The sequence below is a fragment of the Perissodus microlepis genome, chromosome 7 (genome assembly GCF_051167445.1).
Source record: "Perissodus microlepis isolate ML-2025 ecotype Zambia chromosome 7, ASM5116744v1, whole genome shotgun sequence".
NCBI classification, from domain to species: domain Eukaryota; kingdom Metazoa; phylum Chordata; class Actinopteri; order Cichliformes; family Cichlidae; genus Perissodus; species Perissodus microlepis.
The window spans coordinates 44262567-44282494 of NC_140467.1; the positions used below are offsets into that span (position 1 = coordinate 44262567).

The 19928-nt window shown below is 38.9% G+C and overlaps 1 protein-coding gene across 3 annotated transcripts in view; it reads left to right on the forward strand.

Annotated features, from left to right (window-relative positions):
• rgs3a (regulator of G protein signaling 3a) overlaps window positions 1-19928 on the forward strand; it is a 120482-nt gene that overhangs the window by 45646 nt on the left and 54908 nt on the right. For all 3 annotated transcript variants that reach the window (XM_084935324.1, XM_084935323.1, XM_084935322.1), the window contains 2 exons: window positions 126-169; window positions 15750-15884. In XM_084935324.1, coding sequence (XP_084791450.1) covers window positions 126-169; window positions 15750-15884 — 179 coding nt within the window. The remainder of the gene's footprint in view (window positions 1-125; window positions 170-15749; window positions 15885-19928) is intronic.

A 19928-nucleotide genomic window follows, 5' to 3' on the forward strand; every position in this document is an offset into this window, starting at 1 on the left:
AGGAATGCTGCTTTGTGTACAAGAAGGACACGAGCGAGCAAAAAAAAAAACGCACTAGAGTTGGCTTGGCAAAAAAAAAGTCTTGTTAACATCTTCTTCATCGTCTTCCTTAATTTGTCTTGCAGATTACGCTGAAGAACTGAGATTCTACCTTATTCACATGACGGAGGTAAGAGAAAGTGTGTTTATGTGCGTGTTTGAAAAAGAAAAATTAGCAAAGACACAGAGCGCCAAGGAGGGTGTAACTAGAACGGCCCATTTGGTCTGTGAGCCAGAAGGGGCAATTGGCTCCGCTGGAAATCACATTACAGGCAAGAAGGATTAGCATATAACTTTAATGAAAGAGTCTTTTCTCCCTGTGTTTTCCTTAGTTCTGACTCCATCACAGACCTAACTCCTTCACATCTGATTTTTCACATATGTTCCCTTACTGGAACCACTGAAAACACTCTTTTATACTCGTTTACGTAGATGAAAATCTGCCAAATCATATATGCGAAGCTACCCCTGTGGTGATCCCTCATGAATAAATTAGCAGTCGAAAATAGTTTTTTACTGAGATATTAAGAAATAAACATAATCGTCATCGAACACGTTAATGCGTCAAACGTGATGCGTCTCTCTGTTTACATCGTGATTTGTTTTGTTGCTTCGTGTGAGTGCGGTTATAAAGAAAAATAATAATAACTTCATGCATCTGCTGTGAGACCTCTCAGGCTGGCATTTTGAGATAAAAGGAAAGGTGCCATTATCATTGAAATGAAAATGGCTCTTTAAAGGCTAAATGTTTTCCAGTGTTTAAAAAACAAACAAAACATGGCCATAACAAAATCCCAGAGGTCTGAAATGAGCTCATATATATTTATAATGTAAATCACATTCATGAATACCTGTGTGAGATTTCATTTAGTGAATCACAATTCAGTTTTTTCTCTTACTGAGCTTAAAATTAGAACTTCAGCTTTTTAATCAGTTCTGCTAATTAACAGCAATAATTAGTCAAATTTTCAGTTTTATTATACATGACCTTACCATCAGAATCAAAATCAGAAGACGTTTTTTATCCCCAAGGGGCAATTAACATAAACAGAGCAGCATAACGTTGAAAATAAGGACAATAAGAACAATAAGTAGCCAGTCATTTGCTTTCCTCTTCTTGAGCTGCCCCTCCCGCTCGCACTTCTTGCTAACTTGATTGCATTTTTTTTTCTAACGCTGCAAGGTGTACGGAAAGGAAATGAAAAAGCAGGTTTCATTATGCTTTTAATGTTGCCATACATTATATTTTCATCACCTTTTACAAATTGCTATCATCTGCCGTTTCACCTCCTCCCCTTCCACAACGTGCACACATCTCTTATGCTGTTGTTTGCATTCAACTGTAAGAAGCCCTTAAGCGTAATAATATGATGCAGCTCCATTACTATGCAAATGTTTCAAAGACTTATATAAAAACATATTCAGCGTTGGAAACCTTACTGCAGATTAATCCTGATTTTTCAGCAAGTCATCTGGCAGAGCATAAAAGTATGCCTCAAAATGCTTAAGCTATTAACATTAGCATGCTGAAGCGTTACTCATGGAGATTTATGGAGGTGTCGCTCGATAGCACAACAGCAAAGGTTAGGTTTGTGCTTTGAAACCATTTTATCATTTAAAAAAAATGTATTTTGTTTCTCGAGCAGGAACATGCATTGCAAAGTTGAATGATTAATGTTCATCAAGCAACAGCCAAAAGGTGTGTCACTGTTTGCTATTTATCAACAGAAGCGGTGATCAGCAGTAGTTAAAATGAGCGTTTCAACTTAAACATTTATTTTTTGGCATTGTTTAGAAATCAATAATGAGAGAAAAAGAACACTTTAAAAGTGCATTTCTGTTTTATTTAATAAGAAACTACTTCCAAAAGGAAACCACACCCTAGTGGAGTTGTTTGTTAGATGTCAAATACAGGATACTGTAAGAAATATCTCACAATTACCAGGTCAGCAGTCAGGAACACAGACATGTCTGTACACATTCCTGTATGCTGTATGGTTACTGAAGATTAAAAGAAAGCCATCATCAAAAACGTAGACAGGCCACCAAGTATTTGGGGCCTGTCCTCTACTATTGTAGATGGTGTTTTTTTAAGCCTGCCGCTTCTTGTTTTGTCCTCCATTTGTCCAGTTTCCTCATCCCAAGTGCTTTGGGGATGTCTTTGTTAGTGTAAAATACTATTGTGTGTTACCTTTCAGGTGTAAAAAGGGGGAGCAGTTGGGATGGACACCCAAGTTTGTGAATAAAACAACTTGAAAATGACACGATGTAGGATTTTCAAATTCATGCCATTGGTGCATCTACCAAAAAAATCTCAGACCAGCTCAAATCTTGATCTCACGATCAAGGTCAAGTTTTCTGAAAATCTTGTGAACATGATAACGTGAAAGAGACGTGATCTATGATTTTGCAGTTGATATCATAAATGTACCTGTTAAGAATTTCACATAAGTTCCAGTCTCAGTGATCTCAACCTCAAGGTCAGAGGTCAAGTTTTTGGAAAATCTTGTGAATGGGATGACTCAAGACGGGAGTCAAACTTATTTAATAGGTGAATGTACTGGGAGACTGAGGTGAGCACTAGTGGCTTTATGCTATTTGAATATATGAGATGTACAACTAGTGTCCCATAAAGATAAAACAAAGTTACTGTTTTGGAAGCTACTTTTAGTTAAGCAAGGAAACACATAGGAGGTATTAGGTATTATTGTCTTTACCTTACAATATAAATCACCTTGAGGCAACTGTTGTTGTCATTTGGCATTATATAAATGCACATGATAATTTTTAAGACCCCTTTCTTACACTACAGACTGAAGTTGTCAGAAGTGGTTTAGAATATAAACTGAAAACATGAACCAGTTTCCTTTTTCACAATCCAGTCAGACACCACGACCCGTCTGCCGTTTGTTTTAGCTGACAGTGTCTGCTCATCTGGTTAATCTTTTCACTGAGCAACAGTATTGCATAACTCCCATCTCTTCTTTTTGTGAGCTGTGCACACACACAGACACACACACCTCGTCACACTCTTTTTGCTTTGAAATGTGCTGCGTAACCTCATTAGCAGCTTATGAATCTTTAAAAGGGTCTTTTTTTGTTTCTGACATTCCAGACATAATGAGAAGGGCCTAAAATCTGCCCCACTGGTTGGAAAAGAAAAAGGAAAAGGCTCCCATATTATTCACTCTGTCCAATTAGACAACACACATAAATAGAAACTCTTACATAAAGCAGAATGGAAGAGAAAGAGACAGAGTTTGAATAAGTTAATGGCAGATTTTGGGTACAGTACAAAACATTAAAAACATGTGTTAGTGATTATATATCAGCTGTAAATAACTCTTATTGTCATTTGTCAGTGTTGTGCTGCTGATATATCTGTATATCTGCAGGGCTCTTGTTACATATATACAGCTTGTCAGCTAAGACAGCTGCAACAATCATCCCAAATCTAATGCAGCATATATGGCAGGTATCAAACAAGAAGCCAGTGAGTTGTTGTTTCCAGACAAGATTTTCTTGGCTTAGCTTCCTGTTTATCCGACACATCCATCACAATTCACCTTTACGTTAAAACAAACTGGCTAATACAGTGTAGGTCCTCACTGTGCTGCCAGAAAGCTGTAGCTTATACAGTCATGGACTCCATACGATCTTTGAAGGTATTCTCTGGTATCAGGCATGGAGATGTAGGCAGAAAAGCTTAATTCCTGTAACTCGTTAGGTGGGGGTGGTCATGTGGGGAATTTGAAGCCAAGCCAACACCTTGAACTCGTCATCTCTGTAAAAAAAAAAAGAAATTTATACAGTTCCCTAAGCTTCCCGATATTGCTTAAAGGGAGCATTTATCCAGGAAAATGTATCAGTCCAAGAACAGAGCCTCTGTGATGATCTTTTTAGGCATGCTGACTTGTTCTGTGTCTGTAAAAGTTGTGATCAGGGATGACAAATGCAGCAGTGAGACCTTGGATGACAGTAATGGAGACAAGTCGACAGTCCGAGACTATGACAGGACCGGTGGAGACTTCACCAGCGCTGTTTCTGTGCAATTCTGGCCATTAAACAAAACCCTTCCTGTAAATTTGGACGTGTTAGAAATAAATGATGAAACCCAGGTGTTGTAGCTAATTGTATGTGACTATATAATTACAATTTGTATACATATTAGCTGGATTAAATGCAGTAACCTAGCTTGATATTAAGGACAGGTTGATTAGAAAAAAATAGAAGTGCTCATTTAAAACAGCTGTATTGTATTAAAAAAAGGCTTTTTATACACGACTTACTGGAAGATGTGAAATTTATCAGAGTGAAATGAGTGGAATTCCACTGCTTTCCCAGCATTCACAGTGTTGAGATGGTCTTCCCTGATTCTTTGTTTCTTTATTAGAGGCATCTGTACTGAGTGTCTTATGCAGAAGGATTAGCATAGTGTGTTATCAACACAACAGTTGGCTCGTGTGTGTATGTGGGAGTAAAGTTATCTGCCCTCCATTGTGTTAACACATGGTAGTAAACAAAGAGCAGCTGCACATTTATATTTAAGTGACGAATCTTAATCAGAGTCTTGATTAGTCTCAACTGAGTGGTTATGTTCCCTTTAATAGGGTGCATTGGTTTGTAAAGTGAAAAGTAAAAGACACAGATAAAAGCACAGATAGGGAAAAGATATTAAAGGAGTATAGTAATAGGGGATCGTACCTCCTGACCACCAGAGGGCAACGATGTGTTGAGTAGCAACAGTTAGCACAATAGAGAATGTAGCAGAATGCCTAATTGAATTGCACTGACATGTTAAAGCGACCCTGTTCATTGATGTACCGTCATTACCTTTGGCTTGATATACGTTGTGCACAAATATTAGTAATTCAGTTATCGGACTAAAAGAAGAAAAGAAACCTGCATTTGTACGCATCCACAAAAAATGAAGACTCCTTTAGCATTTCTTAACTGGCGCCCTTATCGGGTTTAATCAAAAATATTAATGTCAATGCAAATACAGCGTCAGATCTGATTTTATTTACCATTTTCTGACACGTCACGCTTAATTTTAATTTTTAAGTAAGATTTAATAAGGTTTATTTTTACTATGATTCTCTTCTGGATCTCCTTAAGAGACTACAGCAGAGACTTTCGTTCTGCAGATGTGAGAAAAGCTCCCGTTTCTCATGAAATTGTAAACAGTTATAAAATCCTCTCTCTTAATCTGTCTGCCTGTGACACTGTTACAGTCCTCTTCCTTCCTTTTGTCTACTCCTGCCCTTCTCCTCCGTAGCTGGAGGTCATCCTATTTTAGATCTCGCTCAAAACAGGACTGATCTAACCCAGATTTATACGTGAAAAAAAGTGTGTGTGTAGAGGGACAGGAGGGTGCAACTGGAAATTCAAGTGTGAGTGTGCGTCTGTAAGTGTGTCAGTGACGCAGGAGAGGAGAGAAAGTAAGGAAGAGTTGAGTAGGTAAATGAAAAGAAAAAAAGACAGACAGAGAAAGGAGAGACAGTTGAATGAGATTATTTACCGGTGGGCTAAAATCGTAGACTGATCATGGGCAACCTGGCTGACCGAGTTGGGCCTAAGAAAAGGTTCGTCAGGGAGGCGAGCTCTCTTCAGCAGCACCTGCTATCTGACAGTGGAGATGTAAGTGTCGAGAGCACTCTTAAAAACAGAGACTTCTGCTGCTAACTGACTTCTGTGTCAGGACAGCAAGAGCCGAAATCAAAGTGGCATTTTATAGAGTGATAGATAACAGAGGAAAATTATTCTAACTGTTAAAAAAAACGATTTTCCGGTTGTTTTTTCCTCACGGAAGTTAATTTATCATAGTCTGAACATGAATATAAACATTCATTTGGACAAAAGTTACCTGCATGTGTGTAAATTTAGAGGTTACCTGTGAGTATTTAATGGAATGTAATACTCTGGTGCGTTATGGCGTACCAAAACTTCCTGTCTGAGTATAGCTCTTCTAATAGTTGCTAAAGTGTGTGGATTATTCAACAAATGAAAGATGAGAATTCCATTAAGTGAAGTGCATGGTCTCTTATTTACCACCCTTTCCAAGAAATTGCCATTAGTGTCTGACTGCAGCGCAGTGGAGCACCAAAAAACAATAAAATCATAAATAACTTCCATCTTCTCAAAGCCCTGGCTGAAAATAGTGCTTACCTTTAACATACAGTAGAGAAATCCTGTTAATACGTATCTTCCAGTTGTTGGTTTAGAAATAATTGCCTTTTGTACATCGGTAGTTATTCTGTGGCATCTCCACAGAGTAAGTAGCTCTGTGGAGATGCCACAGAATAACGGAGAAGAGATCAGATAAGCGGAGACTCTGCCAAACTAGGTGAAATCACAGTGTGATTTCGAGGCTGGAGAACAGCAAGGGAGCGCTGTCGTCAGGCTAACATAGGACAGTGTTTTGAACTCAGATGAAATTTATGCAAACTGCCTGTAGAATAAATGTAAAGTGTTCTCATTTTATTACGCACAGGGCGATATCAGTGTGTGGTTTTTTCATAGAGTAAATAAAAGTTGAAGACTCACTGTTTGAGTCCAAGATTAAGAAGATGTCTCAGAGGTGCTTCTGTTTTTTTTGCAGTATGCCTTTTTCTGAGGTTCCACACACATCCGAATTTCCCTTTGCTTTAAGTTGCATCATTGGCTGCATGATACACTGGCTGTCACTTGCAGTCTGAAGGCAGGGCACGACTGATACGCAACCAGGGGCTCTTGTCAGCAAAATGCCTACTTTATGATGGCTATCCATTACAGGGCAAGGTTGGGTCCAGTCTCTCAGGGGTCTAATTGAACTGAGATGTACCCTCTTCCCTCAAGCTGAGTCACAACTTAAAGTGTGCTTGGCTTTTTGTCTGATTTGATATGCCAGCGCAGATTGGGCTGTGCATACATCTAAATTTAATCACTTAAAGACGTCCATCTTAATAAAATGATTGCACTGAGATCTATGACAAAGACAAAGTACTCTCTTGAGCTGTACTAAACTGTGGTTTATCTCCCTATTTCATCAGGTGTAGAGCAAATCGTCTTCAGCATCTAAATTATTCATAAACCTTTAAGGGTGAAGAATCATGAAGTAATTTCCAAATCAATAATATATGTTTCCCCTGTATGACATACTTAGAGTAATTAACTACAACAGGCTTTCACAACAACTTGCAGACACTTTGCTATCGAATGGAAAAGTTTATTTAAAAAAAGCATCTTTGTGTATGGACAATTATGCTTATGCAATAAAAGCACAGCACACAGTCATATGAAAAGAGCAAATAAGTTAAATTATCAATGAACTCCCTCAATGGATAGTGATAGAAAGAATGCAAAACTTCTGCTAAAAAAAGGCACAAACTGAGAAAAAAAACTTTCGAAACAGTACTTGACATCTGTGGGTCCTGTCATGTGCTTACCATCTTCCCTGGTGGCTTTAGGAAGGGCCTCGGGCCAAGAACTCTAATTTACATGCTCTATTCGTGGCAGCTCTGTCGATGCAACCCACAGAAGAGCCCTGAGCTCAAAAGCAGACAAACAAATGAGAAATAGATTAAAGAGTGTGGGAAAAACACGGAGTCATGAGGAAATGACATCCTGCACATTTCATGTGGAACTTGATTTGTGAATTTCTTTGTGCAATTTATTGACAGTTAATCACACCATTACCTTCTAGCCCGTGAAAGAGAGAGATGAGAGATGCAACGAACCTGGTTTTCAGCTTGAAAAACACACATTGGATCAATGGATTTAACTGGGAAGACTATAAATATTTTTTCAGAATAGTGCCATCATGAGACAGTGATACATGAGACCTAGACTTGACTATTTTTCCTGACCTTTTCATTGCATGAGATACTATCTGCTGCTTCATACTAAAAATAGTGCATTGCTGTAGAGAAAGAAGAAGAATGCAGTCATTAATTTCCCCATTTCCCATTTAGGAAACTCAATGAAGAGGCAAAAAAACAAACAAACCCAAAACACTTTCTGATACTACACAGGTCATTTTTTCTACACCATTCTCTTGCACATTTATAATGTGATAAGTGAAAACTGGTTAAATTAGTGACTCTTGCATGTATATGTGCTTTGGTATAAATATGATGCTAACTTGATGATATTAAATTCATAAGTCAGGGTAGTGATTATAAAGAGTCACAAGATCACCAAAGTCATTTCATTCTTGGATTCGTTCTCTGATGAACCAACGTCTGTACAAAATTATGTGTCAATCAGTGCTGTAGATGTTGAGATATTTCCGCCTGGTAGCAAAATAATCAAGTTACTATTCCAAGAGCCATGCTCCTTCCACATCCAGTGACATTAGTGAGGGCATTCTGAACCAAGAGTCAGCTAGCTGCTTAAGTATCATTAGCTCGTGTTCACATGTCACCCATGCTGTATCTATAAATGCATTAAATACTAAGATTGCAAAGCCTCGGTGGTCCACAAGCGAGATCCCTTAGCCCAGAGTAATTGAGAGTAATGCCAGGGAAGACATAAAACTAGCCAGAAAGGATTTAAGGACAGTGACGTAACTCACTGTAACTCACTCATTTGTGACACAGTGAGTCACATGTTCAGCACAAGTGCGTTGGACATGACTAATACGGTATGACGCTACTCGTGTGATGATGTACAAAGATTTACTCTGGAAAAAAAAAACTGGCTGGATGTCACACTTGATATATTTGGAACAATTCCTCTATTATGGCTGTTAGAGATGAACTGAAAATACATAACAGCATTTATGCTTTTATTATCATTATTCTGCCACAGCAAGTGCCGTTGGTGGCATTATGTGTTTATTTGCCTTGTAGAGAGCTTTGCCTTACTGCAGAAATATGTACTGATTTTAATGATTTTAATGGAGGTAAGTGCGTGGACAATGTTATAAATCTCCATGAGCACACATCTTAAGTCACACCGTGTTTCCATATGGCCTAAATAGCCTCGGAATTTCCCATTTTTGTGTCATATTTTGGGATTTAGAAAATGCTTACTTACCAGTTAATGTTAGTTGATGGATGATGATATTGCAGTGAGTGTCTATATGAGAAAGTCTGATGAGCAGATGCTCAGGCCTCAGACTACTGAGAAAGCAGTAGGTTTTAATAGGTTTCAGACTTTTTATTGTGTACTTGAGGGGACATCCTTTATATGATCAGTTCATACATGCCTCTCTGGCTCTAAACACGGCAACCCCATCCAACTGCTGTTCAGATCTTTTGTTTGGGCAGCAAATTAAACGATAGTTGGCTTACAGTTATGGGTCTTGGGCTTCGGCATGCCAATACGCAGACCAGCGCTGCAAACATTTTAATACGTTGTTAACAATAAAGGAGGATCCATGTTGATTTTTACCAGTGGTGCCCTAGATTGAGAACCACTGGGTTTAAAGGAGAAAAAGAGGGTTTAAATAGTTTGTTTTAGAGCCATGTGCTGGAGCCAAGTATATGGTAAATAAGGAATATTTATACAGTCCCAATTTAAATTCAGTTTTCACAGGACTGTGAGGCATTTTGGCCCACTCTTATTTACAGTGTTGCTCATTAAATGGGTGTTCATTTATGCACAGCTCTCTTAAGGTCCTGCCACAGTATTTCAGTCTAGTTGAGCTGTATTGTATGTGTGCTTACAAGCTGCAGCAATATTTGACGCTCAGTGATAACAGTCCTCTGGAGAAAGTTCCCTTTCTTCTATAAGTATATTTAAAGGAAAAATGACACTCTTTTGAGGATACTAATCTTCAGATTTTTAGATCGAGGACACAAGTGGTTTGAGACAGATGGTGTAAAAGGAGGCCATCTATTTCCACTGTGAACAAGTATGTGCCACCTGTAACGTCATCTTGAGACCCATTCCCAGGCATTTCAAGCCCCGCTCACACCTCCGTGTGACCTTAATAACAAATAGGTTGGCATGGCGGAGCAGTATCTTACAAAGCATTCACACCTTGGTTCATGTGACCCTTACTCAATCAAGCAGATTTAATTATCATGCACTTTGTTGCTTCTTACCCTCTTACTTACTATGGAAAGTACAGGGTTTCAGTCCTTTGAAAACTTTATCTTTCACATGACTGTTCAGGACAATAAAGGTTCAGCTTTCATAACTCTGTGCTCAAAAGGAAGCCATGCTCTCCTTAGGTGATAAAAAACGACTGGAAAGCACAAGGAAAACCTGCCTGCTACCTTTACTGACTACTGCCTCTAGCATTTTTATTTTTCAGAATCACTATATTACTGTCGCTCGTCTCATCCAAGTTATAGAATGACAACAAAATAATATTATTGCCAAAATGTCAAACTGTGCCTTCGAGCTCTCGTATTTAGTCTGTGATCGTTAACACAAGGCAGCAGAATCATCGTTAGCAGGTGATGTGAAAAACAGAAAGAAAGACAAAAAACATGGGCATTAGCTGTCATTGAAACCATGCTAACCTGTGCCAAAGCAGTTTAGGTGAGCTGTGTTGACAGCGGTCCAGTGCACTGAAAACTCATCTGCCAGATGGCTCAGGGGGAGGGCTTCAACCAGGGAGCACTTTAATCAATCTGATTAAGGGGAAATGCTGCCTGTATTTTTAGCCACTCCATGGCAGGCCAGTGACCATTCATTGAATTTTGTTTCATTAGCTCTTATGTTTATCTCTTGGAAGGGTGGATTTATAAACAGGGTGAACTAATGTAGAGACCCAAGTAAAGGGAATTCACCTATTTTAGCAAATAATTCTATGATCATCATAGATGGTAACTAAATAAATGCTAATTATTACAATAAGGGGTTCAGCTGGCTTAGCATTGAGTGGCTTGTTCTTTCTAACATTGCAGCCTGGGCCACTGATGAATCCTGTTTAAAAAACAAAATGACCATAAAAAGCTGCTTCCATATAGTCAGCATGACTTTAAGGTCTTGAAGTTGAAAACGGTCCCGATTTTGAAGCTAATTTGTTTAGCTGTGCTTTAAATTAGTTCTTTGCATCCCCAAAAGACATGTAGGCCTAGTGTATGCACTGGAAAAGTGAAATGGCACTTGAATGTGTTTAAAAGATTGCCCTGTCGAATAGATTGTGGTGGCAACAGTATAGAAAGCCCCTGCAGGGTCCTGACGATTCCCGCCCAAAACATGCAATCTGTGAACTGTCAACAGTTTACTGGCGTGACGGATCGTTTCAGCTGATGTAATGCAATGATGCACAAGTCACTGTCAGGGAAAGTAGACCCAGATAGATGTAATAATACACAGTTTAACAGTACAGCTCATATATCTGTAATAATGGCACACCAAATATAAGCAGGAAAAATGGAAATTGATTGCAGAAATTGTTAGCTGGAGACAAACAAATCATCGTTAGTAGTCGTCCAACAGAGCATGGTGCATTTTTAAGATGGGAAAGAAAATGCACTTCCCTACATGCTCTATTCCTCGCAGTAAGAGTGACTTCATGTTGTGGCCAAAACAAAATGTGCATGGTGTCAATAAGTGGCTTGCAGTGTAATATGTACACAACTAAGACTGTGTAAACATACACACTTCCTCTCTTTGACAGATTACGGATGTAAGCCTTCCAGCAGCTCTGAGATGTGTGCATTGCAATGACTCACTGTCCCAGCTGGAAGCCTTTTTGTTCTTTTTTTTTAACCATTATGTCTTCTAAATATGTCCCTACAGTAAGATTATATTTATAAAATGAATTCAGACTGGTGCTACATACAGAGTGTAAAGCTGTGGTTGATGTGTGCGGATGCAGTTGCATGTCTGCCTCTGGGACAGCATCTGTCGTAAATAAGCCATATCCTAAATGTTTGCTTTTCAGGAAGCAGAGAATGCGGGATTATTTCCAGCTTGAATGCTGTACATGCTTCTCTTCAGAGAGGTTGTTGAACAGCATTTTCTGACCTTTCCTGGCATGAGGAATATCATGCAATACTTTGCATGAGAGCTCAACCTTAGACCTTAAATAGAAATGTCAGTTTTTTTTCACTGGGAGCTGTATTGGTCTGCCCAGAGGCTAGTTGTTTACATTTAACTCATTGTATGTCTGTCCCTCTGTGTGTGTGTCCATGCGTGCTTGTGTTCCCAGCCTTGTGGCTCTTGTTGCAGCCTCATAGACTCAGATTCAGTCCAAATGATGGATATCAAAGAACATTAACATTGATTTCTGTCTGCTCTGAATAAGCCCCTATTTCATCATGCTGTGGTGCAACTGAAAAACGTCAGGCCCAATATCATAAATTATTTTGCTATCCCACCTCCTTTTTTTTTCTTATGTCATTTGATGTCTCCATTGTTGATGGAATATGTCTATTTTGTCTCTTACTGCGACTTATGTTTTTTATTTTATTTTATGTTTTTTAAATGAAAACTTAATATTAGATGCTCAGTTTCTCAAAGCTCTTCTTTAGACATTGGTTGGTTTTACTTATGTTTTCTTTCTAGAGAACATAACTATAATGTTTAGGTCCAGGCTCTGGGGAGGCCAATCCATGACTGATGCCTGTTTTTCTGTCCACGTATGATTTTACTGCATTGGCAGTGTGTTTGGGATTTTTGTCTCAAACACACAACCAGGTGCCTAAAGATACAGCTTATAATTTGGTTTATGTGTAGACATAACCGTGGTTTATCCCTTGAGGTAGGCATTGTTATCTGTGCTTAAAATATTCAGGTTAATGTTACATGGTTTAGCAAAAAAACAAACAAGAAAATAAATTGTGGGAAAGTGGTGAGTTAAAAGGACTGGAATGAAAATGAGTGAAAAAGCAGACAATGTCCAAAGAAAAACTTTGAAATACCGTCATAAAATCTGGAGAACTTTTTCTTAAGACCACTTTAAAAAATTGTACGCAAAAGATATTTAGCCAACCACCCTTAAGACTAAAGGGGTTATAAGCAGGAGTAGAGACTAACAGTGGCCTCCCTTGACAGCGACACCATAAGTACCATTTAACTGCCATTAGTAATGCCAAAAATGAGAAAACTTTAACCACATCAAGCACTTTTCACCACTGGACCGTTCAGCAGCACTATCCTCATCTTTAGCAGGACTCTGAGTAACATTCAAACAGTTCAAATGACAGAAACACAGTAGAGGATGCAAAAAAACAACAACCATGCAACCAGTAGAGAAGCAAATAAGCTAGCATCTTCATTCACCACTGACCAGGGCAGTGAGCATCAAGAAAAGCCCCGAGGACTTCAGTCAATCTCTGAAGACTTGTACAAAATGGAAAAAATCCTATTTATAGCCCGAGTCGTGCTCAGAAATGTCAGGACACAAATGTTTTTCCCTGACATTGCTGGAAACGGAGCAGCCGAGGTAAATGGAATTTATCAAAGAATAAAAAGGAGGAGAAATAGAAAACCAGTGTGTCTGAGAACAAAAGGTTCCTTTAATATTCATCAGAAAAAAAAGAATTTGACTTTGTGACTTCTCTTAAAATGTGACTCAATGATTTATCAGCAAAGGTTGAGCACATGTGCACAAACAGGGATTTGGTAGATGGTGGAAAACCAGACTGTTTTTGCATAGAAAATGCATTTTAGACCATTCCAGACATCCATCCACCTGTTCTCTTAACCTTTGATCCAGTTCAGGGTCACGATGGGGCTCGAGCCTACCCCACCCTGGACAGGTCCATCACAGGACCAACACAAAGAGAACCATGACCATTTCAACTTGCAAATGGCCAGAATCCAGAAACCAAGTCCAAGTTCTGTTGCAACTTGCCAGAAAATAAAAAAAAAATTGAATGTTTATTGAATCGTCTGACCACAAAAAAAGAAATATAAATTGGCATATATGAGTTTTAATTGGTATCATACTTCCTACATTTAAGGGGTTAAAAGGATACAGAGAAATCTCAATAATATGAGGGAACTTGATCATAAAGGAATTCCTTATTTTGCTGGATGCAGAAAAATTATTTTAAAACAAAAGCGTGTGTAGTGTTGTGGAAGTTTTCCATTTAAATAAAGCCTGCAGACGAGCGGTGAGCGGTATCTAACATTCTTTAATCAAAACACAAAGAACAGACAACCAAGTTGGTGGAGAGCCTGCATGACCGTGGGGCAGACGGTCAGCAGAGTCTCTCTGAGTCTAACATGGCTCTCAAGGCAGTACACAGCTGTTTCACACCTTAAGGTTCACACTCCCTTGCTACCTCCCAGAGTCCTCGAAGAGACAAAAGACTCTTCCTGTGGAGCTGTCTGCTTCCCCCAACTTCCTTACTAGACCCCCACCATTTGTCTTACTGTATGAGTGTGAGACATGTTAAAATCCAGTGGCACCAAGGCATTATACAATAACATAATGTGATTAATACATAAGTAAAAGAAATTCCTATACAGTAGTAAAAGTTGGTATTTTAAGACCTCCACTTCAAACAGCACTATGTGGCACTGTAATAATTACACAGGAGGAAAACCAGATGCAGGAGGCATGCACAGAGGCAGGGTAAAATCCAAATCCACTCTTTAATCATAGGCAGGCAGTGAAGGCAAACAGAGGAAGGCAAAAGGACAAGGCCGAAAAATAGGCAAGACGTCCATCACAAGTCAAGAACACACAAGGAATAAATAAACAGGAAAATGAAGACATACTAGGAAAACACAAGAGTATGAATTGAAAGCATAAAAGCTACTTTAAACAAAGACATTCAGACAGCTGGAGGGTTCTAGGCACGAGGTATATAAACTGAGAAGGACGATTAGCTCACTCAAGACCGATAAAGCAGACACAGAAGGGAAAAAAGGCAGGAACAGAGATTTCAAAATAAAACAGGAAGTGACTAACCAGAACCAAACATTATGAAAGGCAGACGCTGACCTCACCATAAATATTTTATCATGTAAACTCTTCTTCCTTTCCTTTATTTATTTTTGATACAGTCCATCTTTGATCAAAAATGCATTCCTTGAATCACGGCCAACAAACAAATGGGCCCATTAATCCATTAAGTGTTTAATGTGTTCATTACTGAGAATGGTCACAGGTCTTCGATTGCAGATTCTGGATGCACGAGGAGTATTTATGTCCTCTTGAGTGAAAAGTTACTGGACCACTGTTTGCCAACTCTTAGCCAATTAAGCACTCGTCAGATTCTTTCTCATGTATTTCCCGGGGATGCATTGATTGGTACTTTTTCAAGAGCACCAGCTTGACACTGGCTACATAATCATTTTGTCAGCATATCAAATTCTGCCTAATGTGGATGCTGGCCTTTATTCAATTTCACTAAAGCAAGCATTTTGCTTCCCAGCATGGGTGTGTGCCACCTTAAACTCTGTTCTAAAAACAAAGCTCACATAATACCTGAATGTTAAGTCAAGTTCAAATGCTATATAGATACTATAGTCATTCTATAGTCATTCATTATCTCTCTTAAAGGTCTCACAGAAAGAGGCACTCAGGCAGGCACACGGTTAACTCTAGCATTCTAGTATTCTCTAGTTTTCTTCAAAAGGGCCAGTAAGATGGGGAAAAAACTTGTTTTTGCCACTTTTTTTTCATTTTTATTATAGTTTTGTGTTTTATATATTATATTATGTTTATTTTCTTGTGCTGTGACAGTCTTTCACTATCCAAGCATCAGGAGACACTGCTTTTTCATTCATTTGACAGTAGATGCGTAACTGCCCGCTGTCTTTTCCTCCACCCCTTTTCCTCCCCTCTCCCCTCACTCTCTCTCTCTCTCCAGAAGTGTGACTGCCTGCTCAGCCTGGAAGCCTATTCAGCAGACCAGAAGCGCCGTGTGTGTCAGTGCCTGAAGGACAACATTGACAAGCAGCTCCAACTACACAGGAGGGAGCCTCCCGTTCCGCATTTTGAACAGGTATGACACATGGACACACATATCTAGGAGCATTTCCAATTTCATTTGAGGCCAGAGATGAATCAGTAAACACATGAACACATGGGAATGCATATATTTGTGCGAACCCCCATCACAGATGCCCCGTGAATTGCACACACTTTGTGCACAGTAACGTCACGCACGTAAAAGCCTCGTCTGTAGTTCTTATTGCCATAATTCTGATTTTCCACTCACAGAAACGCTTACATTTCTCTGGGGAAGTTCAATGCTGCCTTTGTCTGACTTAAATTTCAAAGCTTAAAAGTTCCTTGAGTGTCCTCAAGGAAATTTAGGCCACATCCTCCTAGCAAAAGCCAATGTTTGTTCCTGTAGTTTCTGTATAAACCAGTATCATTATTATAAACAGTAACCAGCAGGTTTAACTGAATGCTGTTAGCATCAGGTGCTTTTTTCATTGAGGTAAAGAGTTTGAGAAGAAACTCTGCCTTCTGTGTGAGGCTGTGCTTTGTTTTCTCACTGACATACTTTATTCAAAATCAATGCCATGGCATAATCAAAGATAATTTTTACCTGGATAAATAAAGGACTAATAATAATAATACACTGCAAAGGCTAGTGCATAAATTATTTGAGCTTTTGTTTCTACCTGCATTCACCTTTTAGATTTGTTTCATTTTTTTCCACAAAATTTTGTAAGAAACAGTTGCTACATACTACTTAGTTACTTTAGGCAGATAGTAAAACAGGAAACATGTAGGCTGGAATAAAAGAAGGAAAACTGTACGATGCTAAAATCCACCCAGCTGCGGTGAGCTACTGATTCTGCTTGTCTGCTCTCTTTCATGTGTCAATTAACCGTTCTTGTTATTAAAATGTTCAAAAATTGATTAGAGGTGCTTGTTTGTCTTCACTGGTCTATTTCAAAAATGAATTAAATGCACCTTAGTCAACTATCCTCCTCTTAATGTAGCACAATGCGTCACACTTAAGGATGCACTGGAACTGATCTTTAAGAGCTCATGGGGCTTCTGCTGCCCTGATTAACAGGGTGGCTGCTGGGGATGCTGTGACTGAGATTACCATGGCCCAGTTTGGTCATTTCAAGCTTCTACCCAGGGAAATCTACTCAAACAGTTTTCTTAATTGCTATTTGGGGTTTTTTTGTGTGAAAAAAGAGGTCTAGTCTGGCATAAATATGGCATCATACGAAGCACTTTTTATTATTAAGAAAGATGAATGCACATCTGTCTGTAATGTGCATTCATTTGTTTCGATTTTCTCGGACTGATTATTTGATGTAGCGTTTCTGTGAGCACCACTCACATTTCTGTCCTCTTTAATTTCTAACACTTTTTTTCTCCTTTCCTCCTTCATTTTTGATAAACAAAAGAGACAGCTCATTCACTTCATCAGTTTAAAAGGAGTGCTACCCAGTTCATTTGAGTTTAGCTGAAAGGTGATTAAAAGGGATAAATAGCCTTGTGTGTGGATGGCACACCTGTTGCACATTAAGGGTTCATTTCATCAGTGCATGAAAGAGAGCAAGAAAGACTGACAAGCCGGCAATCTTTCATCTTTCATTCTCTTCTGTCTGCATGCATGTGTATTTATTGCACGTGTACATATGTACATATGTGTTTCCCCTTTTTCAGAAGTTTTAGTCAGACTATCCTCTGTTTGTTTTTTTTACTATTTTCCCATGAGCGTTATCAACTTCAGCACATATAAAAGCTGTTTTTAACTTAAGATATCTTTCTAATAATATTTCCACTGCTACAGTGTTTTTCTTGCAGGACAATGTTCTGATCTATTGAATCTTTACACATCAACACTACGTGGAAAGTTGGATTCCTTGCTTGTGTCCTCCCAGGGTCAGTGCCAATTAGGCGCTCCCTGCTGAGTAAATGAACACATTTACACACACGACAGTGTTCAATGTGCTCAATGGCAAAACAACTTTGCGAGCATGCTAAGTCACGTAAGTCGATGCTGTTTATGCAAACTCTATTGACAAAACAGTGTCTTAGCGCAGATGTGACCCAGAAACCTGCCAGGTTTATCACTTTTTCAATTGTGAAATCTTTAAGTTCCCCCGTGCCCGAAAGAGGCTCAGTTGTACTCATTGTTTTCCTCAGATTTGGTCTTTCATCCAAACTAAGTCAGTACACAGCTGAAACATGAGCTGCGTGAACTCATTTTCCAGGAAAGATGCATCTGAAAATGTTGCACATATTCCCGAGTAAACATCTGAGAAACATAAGGTGGCGTAAGGCAGCTCGGACACGGTGGCGGTGCAACTCAAGTACAGACAAAACAACTTTTAGTGACCTCTAACACTCTATGGTCACTCATTTTAAACCTGCAGTGTTTTCAGACCAGGAGGCAGAGGAAGATTTCTTTGAAGAAAAACATATTTACAAAACATGCTAAAATGCTCGAGGCAGTTCTTGCCAAAACAAAGTTTTTAAAATTCATCACAAATCCTGGAAAAACCTGATAGTGCAGTTTCGTACATGCGCTGCCCAGTGCGATCACTCCTGTTATTCCTGTTCCGTGCGCACTTATTAGAACATTTTATTGTAATCCCTTATTAAATGGAAACGCAGTCCCGAAGGCAAGGGAATACATGCTTAATCATAACATTGTACATCTAGCCAAATTAGTTCACTTTTGATTGCATTTCTCTAGAGTCCCTTAGAGGCAAATAGTTTGTATTCAGTCACCTCCAAATGTATTTAATAATATGCAAATTAGCTTTGTCAAATATGGGATATATGAGGAAAAGTAGTATCAGCAGTGTTGCATGGAAGCTTTTAAAAGATATATATCCAGGTCACTTTACTGTGTATCTTGGGAAGTTTTCTTGGGTTGCTTCACGTTACCACAAAGGAGAGAACGTGTATCAAAAGGTAGTTTCAAATGTCAATCAGACCTAACGTGCAGAAAATTATTCAGAAAATTACAAATTTCTCCGAATAATTGAACATTTTAACACACTTTCACTTTCAAATCATCAGAAAATTATATTTTAGATTCAATTTTCGACACACTGGGATAGCCTTTTAGTGTCATTTTGGATGTAAAGGAAACCAAAAACCAAAAACACAACCTCCAACCAGGAGAAACAAGTTCTAGTCTTGTACTCTTTTGTTTTACATTTTCGTTTTACTTTTCTTTTCACAGTGTAAAAATATGCTCAAAGGAAAACTTCACACAGCTTCAACAAGCTTTCCTTGATTACCACAAGTACACACCCTCTCATGTTTCAGGACGTCGGAGTAAGATAGTATTTCTTTTGGTGGCACTTCAGTAACTTCATTTCTGCTTTATTGTTACTGTTGAATCAACACCAGAACCTATTTTCAAAAGCGAATAGACTATGTATTTGATCCGCAGTGTGTATTGCTGCCAGTGAGCAGGAAGAGCAGTAAAGGCGCTTTAGAAAATGATCCATTGATTCAACCGTTTTCTTTGTGTCAGAAAGTGTATTTTGTCCTCTCATGCACAAAGCCGAGTAAATCTGCACTTAGCTGAAGCACGCACCTTCCTCAAGAGTTGTGTTCAAATGTGCAGCGAGAGCAGAATCCTCTCCAGAGGGAGAACACGCGTTCTTCAGAAGCCACTATCTACTCGTGTTAGGTTTTTCATTCATGTTTAACCGTAAAATGGGATTATTTCGTCACGGTGTTGATGTCAGCAGCTGCCCTAGTTCCTTCAGTCCCTTAACACTTTTCAATGCTTCCCTTTGGAAAAATTTGGACACAAGCCTCTTTTCTATTGAGGAGTCTCTAATCTCCGAGTCCTAATGAGAGTGGGGCAAGATGATGACTTTCATGTCTGTTTTGTGCAGAGCTCCATTTGCTGTCAGCATATTGAATAGACGGCTCAGAGCAAACATTTATCATTAACTTGCAAATATGATGCATGCTCACTCTGTCAGCCCTCCGCTGTCGAATCTGTCGCGAAATTGCAGATCAAGAAAATGTCAAGGAAAGTGGGCCACGAGTTAGATTGAGGTTAGAGAGGAGGTTAAAATAATCATAGAGCGGGATGACATGATAT